The 7,915-nt window shown below is 35.9% G+C and overlaps 1 protein-coding gene across 1 annotated transcript in view; it reads left to right on the forward strand.

Moving 5' to 3' along the window:
• Positions 1 to 7,915, forward strand: part of CENPH (centromere protein H) — a 28,915-nt gene extending 21,000 nt beyond the window's left edge. The window contains exons 5-9 of the mRNA XM_027606244.2: positions 692 to 748; positions 1,112 to 1,175; positions 1,511 to 1,562; positions 3,654 to 3,817; positions 6,529 to 7,915. Of these exons, the coding sequence (XP_027462045.1) occupies positions 692 to 748; positions 1,112 to 1,175; positions 1,511 to 1,562; positions 3,654 to 3,817; positions 6,529 to 6,621 (430 nt within the window). The 3' untranslated portion in view covers positions 6,622 to 7,915. The remainder of the gene's footprint in view (positions 1 to 691; positions 749 to 1,111; positions 1,176 to 1,510; positions 1,563 to 3,653; positions 3,818 to 6,528) is intronic.

Consider the following 7,915-nt stretch of genomic DNA (forward strand, 5'->3'; position numbering starts at 1 on the left):
ACATACCCTCCCCAATGTCTATCACCCAGCCACCCCATCCCTCCCACCCCCACCACTCCAGCAACCCTCAGTTTGTTTCCTGAGATTAAGAATTCCTCATATCAGTGAGGTCCCTAGATCATATTTTTAAGATGATTTCAGAGCTATTAAGAGATATTTGTTTTAATGAATTGAATTTTTTTGTGTGTGAGAGAAAGGAAGAAATGACTCTAATATTGCTAAGTTGATTGCCTTTTCATTATTATTTATTAGCTATTTGGATTTAAAAGTAATTTATGCAGTTTGTTTGTATGTAGGCATATTTTAAAGTTTACGTTCAGGTATGACTTTGTATGCCCTAACTCCATGTCAGGCCTGTGCTGATCTCTGTAGGGCCTTAATGTTTCCTCCTAGCCCTGCACCAAGGTGGATGGCTTGGAGAGCAAAGCTCAGGCTGATTTCAAGTCTCACTGGTCCCTCAGCCTGGCAGTGCACAACCACATGCACAGCCCTTTCCATCTTGTTATTTTCCATTTCTGTGACTTATTTATCAAAGTATTTCCCATACAATAGTGTTTATAAACCTACTTATGGTTTAGGTTACATTTAAAGGGAAATCCATCTTTAACTTGTATATATACATTTTTTCTTTTCAACGTACCACAAATGTTATCCATGTTTTATAATGCCAGCTTTTTTCCTTGCATTGTAGGATGCAACTTTCGGCTGCACTTAAAAAAAACCTGGAGAAAATTAACCCCAAGACTAGGTATGCTTGTTTTTTTCTTTTTTCTTTTTTTCTGAATTTGTTAAGGCTGAGAGTAAGAAGGGAGATATGCATAATGACTTTAGGTTTCTGAATTTTTTTTAATTAGCTGTCAGTGCCAACCACCTTTATCTGGGGAATAAGAAAAGTGACACTTAACGACTGAGCCACCCAGGCGCCCCGCACCTCTAATTTTAAACAGTTTAGTTTATATAAACTTTTCCAGGTTTATTTTGTTAAAAGTTGACTTTCTGTTGAAGTATAAGTAAATTTCATGAAAGGAAATACATAGTAATTGATTTGTTCATTAATGATATTTATTATTTTTAATTAAGGTTAACAAATCATTTTTTAATTCCTTTTCAGTGTGCTCATGGATAACATGAAACATGTATTAAAGCTAAACAAATTAATAATGAAATCACACCAGGTAACTGCACATTGGGCTGCTTATGCATTCTCATGATTTCAGTAACTTGTTGCTGGCAACTGTATTGTGTATGATTATATAGGATTACTATATAGGTTACTGGTATGACTGGAATTCTCTGTTCTTAAGTTTTCTTTTTTTCATAACTCAGTTATTTCTGACTATTGTGGCTAATTACTAAAATTTAAGCTACTGTCCTTTTTCTTTTTTGGTACAGAAATAAAGGGATTGAAAACTGGAGGTTTGGAAAACATGGGCTAATAGATAAAATTCAGTGATGTGTTAGAGGTTTGTTCTTAGGTAATGTGCCTTAATCTTTTTATTTTTAATAACAGGAATCTTGGGATTTGGAGGAAAAACTACTTGATGTTAGGAAGAAGAGATTACGTATGTAGAACAGTTTTTTTGTTTTTGTTTTTTTTTTTTTGTAGAAAACATTTTCACTTACAGTGGAGATTGCCAGTTATCTCAATCATTGAGAAATTTCTTAATTTTCAGATTTTCTTAAAATTTTACACATGGCATTTTTAAAATTAGTATGTAAAATGTTTTTCACTTGATTTATTTCTGTTGTTTTAGAACTTTAAATCACAAAATTAATACATTCTCAGGGAGGACGCCTGGGTGGCTCAGTCAAGCGTCTGCCTTCGGCTCAGGTCATGATCCCAGGGTCCTGGGATCGAGCCCCACATCAGGCTCCCTGCTCCGCGGGAAGCCTGCTTCTCCCTCTCCCACTCCCCCTGCTTGTGTTCCCTCTCTCGCTGTGTCTCTCTCTGTCAAATAAATAAATAAAATCTTAAAAAATATATATACATATATATATTCTCAGGGAGAAAAAAATCAAATGATACAGAAAAGTATAATGTGAAAGCCATACTTCCTTCCTGTGTGACCACAGTTAGGCATAATCATTCCAGTACTTTTTCCATGTCCATATAAACATATTTATATATACATAATTTTAAGTTATCATTTGATACATATGATTCTACAGCTTTTTAACTTAACATGAGATAGCTTTTTGCTTTGAAATTATTGAAAATTTTTTTTTAAGTAATACACATTTTCAGTAGAATTTGGAAACAAAAATATACTTAGGGAAAGTAAAATTTTATAATTTACTATGAAGAGATAATCACTCTTCAGTGCTTTTTTTTTTAAGATTTTTATTTATTTGAGAGATCTGAGAGCAAGAAAGCACAAGCGGGGTGAGGGGCAAAGGGAGAAGCAGGCTCTTTGCTGAGCAGGGAGCCCAATGTGGGGTTCAATCCCGGCACTCTGGGATCATGACCAGAGCCGAAGGCAGCCATCTAACTGAGCCACCCAGCTGCCCCCACCCTTTTTTTAAATTATTTTTTATTTTTTTATTTTTTTTTTAAAGATTTTATTTTATTTGACAGAGACAGCACAAGCAGAGGGAGAGAGAGGGAGAAGCAGGCTCCCTGCTGAGCAAGGAGCCCGATGTGGGACTCGATCCCAGGACCCTGGGATCATGACCCGGGCCGAAGGCAGCCGCTTAACCAACTGAGCCACCCAGGCATCCCCCTTTTTTTTTTTTTTTAAAAGATTTTATTTATTTTCTTTATTTGAGGGGGAGAAGGAGTGAGCATGAGCAGGGGAAGGGGCCGAGGGAGAGAGAGAATCTCAAGCAGATTCCATGCTGAGTGTGGAGCCAGGCACAGGGTTTGATCTCACAACCCTGAGATCATGACCTGGGTAGAAATCAAGTCAGACCCTTAGCTGCAGGGCTTCGGTGCTTATTTCTTATCTAATAAAATTGGCCTCATTTTATTCTATGTTGTAAACTGCCTTTTTCATTTAATAGTATAGGCATGATTTATTATTTTTAAATATTACACAGATTTGCCTGTTTGTAAGTAATCTCAGGGTCAGAAGTAGTTCCGCTCATCTGATCTAATCACTCTTTGGATGTTTAATGTTTTTCCATCGCATTCCAACCTGTTTTTGATCCATTTATATCAAGGAACCAAGCTCCTGGGACACACCCATTTATGTTTTCAAATAGTTTAATTCTTAGAACATTTCAGGAACTATAGGAAATGGTTGATGATGTGTTTATCCCTGGAGAAGAGAATCTCTTATTGAAAATTTATGTTGTTGATGTGTCATTTTTGTAAATAAAGGAGGAAAAGGTATTTCCTTATGTATCTTCTGCCTTCCTTTTGGCAACCCTGAGTAAGTCCTCTTTAACACTTCAAACATAAGTAGACAGCTGTCATTATCATACGTACATACCCTGAACATATTTCATGCAGGACATTGCTAAGGATAAAATTAAAATACTGGTATTTTTCACCACGAAAGTCATTTTCAGGTCAAAATGGAACTGCAACTTAAAATGATGCTTATTAAACATTTTCTCATGACTGATATAGTCAGGAACTGTTCTACTTCACAGTTTTTCCAGATTCTTTTTTGTAGGAGTTGTTAAATATAGTATTTTTTTTAACCTAATAGAATTAAAACAAGCTTCAGAAAGTAAGCTTTTAGAAATACAGACTGAAAAGAACAAACAGAAAAATGATTTGGCCAATATGGAAAATTCAGACAAGATAAAGACCATACAACAAAACCTGCAGATGGAGATACAAATTACGACAGTTATTCAACATGTGTTTCAGGTAATATTTATATAAGGAAAGTAGGTAAAGAACTTTTTAAAAATGATTTGTTCTGTTACTTTCAGATTTGCTTTCAGTTAGGCTTTGATCCTGAAAAAATCATGAATTCAATACTAAATATTAGTCTGTTTACCTATATTTGGAATTTATATCTATTTAATGTTTAAGGCTTTGACTTTTCATTATGGTTAGATCTTAGGCATTTATAAGTGGAATGATTTTAGCTTTGTGGAGACAGGTATAATGGTGGAAAGCATTAGAACTTAAACTTGGGAGGTAGGGGAAAACATGGATGGGGTGATGGAGAATCTAGAATTACGATCTATACTATACTGCAACTTAATAGTTGCGAACCTTGAGCAAATTATTTAAGTTTTCTAAACATCAGTTTCCCTGTTTAGAAAAAGAGGTTGTAAAACATAAAGAAGATAATTCATGTTAATCTGTCTAGCATAATGTCTGGTCCAAGTAAATTTTCAATAAATGTCGGTAGTTATTACCATATTACCTCTTAAATTTTATGTGTTCCTTTATTCTGGAGGGTTTTCATTTCTCTTTTGAATTATAAAATGTCTCAAACTGTTGAGGTGAAATACTTAAATTACCAGTTTTCAATTAGGAAGATATACAGTTAAAACTGCCCATTATGTGTAAAGTAAATATTTATTATTATGTGTAAAGCATATCCTTGTAGAATGTGAGTTCTTATATCTGACCGTAAGAAATTCTTCCTCGGGTCTTTTTTTAAGATTTTATTTATTAATTAATTAATTAATTCATTCATTCATTCATTTGACAGAGAACAGAAGCAGTGGGGAGGGAGAAGTAGGGGGAAAGAATCTGAAGCAGACTCCACGCTGAGCATAGAGCTGTCGTGGGTTCAATCTCATGACCCTGAGATCATGACCTGAGCCAAAACCAAGAGTTAGATGTTTAACCATCTGAGCCACTTAGGCACCCCTCTTCATCAGGTCTTAAACCTACCTTTTAGTAGCAGAGCTTTACTCTATTAGGAATAAAGAAGTCCCTTAGACTAACCTCCAGTGGAGGATTGCATCGTAAGTACAGGATCATTTTTTTTTTTTTTTAAGATTTTTATTTATTTGACAGAGACACAGCAGGAGAGGAAACACAAGCAGGGGGAGTGGGAGAGGGAGAAACAGGCTTCCCGTGGAGCAGGGAGCCTGATGCGGGGCTCGATCCCAGGACCCTGGGATCATGACCTGAGCTGAAGGCAGATGCTTAATGACTGAGCCACCCAGGAGCCCCAGTACAGGATCATTTTAATTTTCTTTGGCACATGTTCCTTCCTACTGCTTTGAGACTTGCATTATTTTGTTTTTCTTAGCTTTTATTCATATCTTCTTAGTGTTAATTTTGATTTAATGAAATCATTGCTTTGCTAAGCAGAACATAGCTTTGGCTACATTTGGAGCTCCTGCCCCTAATGGGTTCAGTCATATTTGAATGTTTACTTCCCCCTTGCCCTTGTAAATTTAATTGGATTTATATATTATATACACCAGCCCAGTAGCAAGAATGTTCCGTGTATAGGACAAGTTTTTAAATATTTTTATATATAACAATATAACACTTAAATTCTAAAATCTATTTGAACAGGATTTGAATTAGTCACTTGGTATCATTGAGCCATAGTTTTTCTTTTTAAATAAATAGGGCATGGGCTCCTGGGTGGTTCAGTCGTTAGGCGTCTGCCTTTGGCTCAGGTCATGATCCCAGGGTCCTGGGATCGAGCCCCGCATTGGGCTCCTTGCTCAGCGGGGAGTCTCCTTCTCCTTCTCCCACTCCCTCTGCTTGTGTTCCCTCTCTGCTGTGTCTCTCTCTGTCAAATAAATAAATAAAATCTTAAAAAAAATAAAAATAAATAGGGCATAACAGTTTATGCTTAAATTGTTTTTCACTGTAGAAGTGCAAAATGACTGAACCACAGCTGCAGTCTTTTTCCTTTAATCTAGAATACCATTGCAAACATCCCTAGTAGGTAAAAGCTGTCTCCAAAAACTGATGAAGCCAAAAAAAAATTGTTGTAAACATTGTAAATAGTCCCTAGCATTATGGGGATGGAGGCTGAACCCTTACTGAAAGTGGAAATGAGGATACAAGAATGTATTTTTTCTTTTTTTAATAGATTTTATTTATTCATTTATTAGAGAGAGAGAGTACGTGCATAAGTAGGAGGAGGGGGCAGAGGGAGAGGGAGAGAGAATCTGAAGCAGCAAACCCTCCCCTTAGGGAGTGGAGTGTGGGGGGTGCTCGATCTCAATACTGCAAGATCAGGACCTGAGCCAAAACCAAGAGATGGACTCTTAACTGACTCAGCCACCCAGGTACCCCAAGAATGTATTTTTTCATAGAGTAGATGCCCATACCTAGTTTGGTAAATATTTGATAAGATTAGTAAAAGATGGGGGGCACCTGGGTGGCTCCATGGGTTAAGTGTCTACATTCGGCTCAGGTCATGCCGGGATCTAGTCTGCCCCATATAAGACTCCCTGCTCAGTGGGGAGCCTGCTTCTTCCTCTCCCTCTGTTCCTCCCCCCTGCTTGTGCTTGCTCTCTCGCTTTCTCTCTCAAATAAATAAATAAAATCTTAAAAAACAATTAGTGAAAGAGGATTTTTTAAAAATCTTGTTATATTTTTAAACGTGCTTATAACTTTAACATAAATTTTTTGTTCTTTTTTTATTACAGAATCTCATTTTAGGAAGTAAAGCCAATTGGGCAGAGGATTCTGCCTTTAAGGAAACCGTTCTACAGCTTGAGAAGAATCTCACCATGATCTAATAAGAATTCTGTTTTATTTTTTGTTTCAGTCTTTAATATGTCATTTAAATAGCAAATTTAAAGTAAAATTTTTAGTGTTTTTGGAACTAATATTGCAAAGTTTTTGTAGCTTAACACTATAACATGGAATTTGTTCTTTCAACTATGTTAATTAAAGTGACTGGCATTCTCTAAAACAATCTGACAGTCTTAGCCTTGCAAGGGCCCCGAAAGACATCTAATCTGGCTTTCCATTGAATGTGGACATTTTTTCTGCAACATTTCTGGCAGTCCCAACTCTTACTTGGAATACTTCTTTTTTTCTTTTTCTTTTCTTTTCTCATTTCTCTTTCCTCTCCCTCCCTCCCTCTCTTTCTTTCTTTCTTGTTTCAAGTTTTTATTTAAATTCCAGTTAGTTAACATACAGTGTTTCAGTAGAATTTAGTGATTCATCACTTACATATGACACCCCAGTGCTAATCACAACAAGTGTCCTCAATACCCTTCACCCATTTAACCCATCCCTCCACCCCCCATTATTTGGAATACTTTTGTGCATTTGTCAGTCAACTAAAATATTACAAAAATTAGAAAAGGGTATCGACATCTTGATGTTTTTTTCAACTATCAGTTGTATTTTATTGAAATAAATCTCATTTTAGTTTTATCTCAACACATTTTTTGCCTCTTTTTTTTTAATACAGAGATATAATTGACATAGCATTGTGTAAGTTGAAGGTATACAATGGGTTGATTTGACCACCATGGCATTAGCTCACATCTCTATCATGTCACATAATTATTTCTTTTTTGTGGTGAGAACATTTAAGATCATAGTAACTTGGAAGTATATAATACTGTTAACTATAATCACAATGCTGTGCATTCAATCTCCAAAAACTTACTCATCTTCTAACTGCATTTTTGTACTCCGTGACCAACATCTCCCGAAGTCCCCCACACCCCATCCGCATCTTTGTTTATTTTCCCATCCATCCACATCTTTAAACAGAAACCCAAATAAAGCACCTCAACCTTGAAAAACAAAAAAGATAAACACTTCCAAAATGTTAAGACTTGTGGTTATTATAGAGTAATTGTGACTTCTTTATTTTGTACTTCTATATCACATATTACTTTTATAAGTTAAAAAGTAAAAAGAGTAGGTGTTACTCTTTCTTATTAATAACTTGACCTTGCTGGGGTGCCGGTCTGGCTCAGTCGGTAGAGCATGTGACTCTTGATCTCAGGGTCGTGAGTTCAAGCCCCACGTTGGGTATACATATTACTAAAAATATATAAACTTAAAAAAAAA

The sequence above is a fragment of the Zalophus californianus genome, chromosome 5 (genome assembly GCF_009762305.2).
Source record: "Zalophus californianus isolate mZalCal1 chromosome 5, mZalCal1.pri.v2, whole genome shotgun sequence".
Taxonomy (NCBI): Eukaryota; Metazoa; Chordata; class Mammalia; order Carnivora; family Otariidae; genus Zalophus; species Zalophus californianus.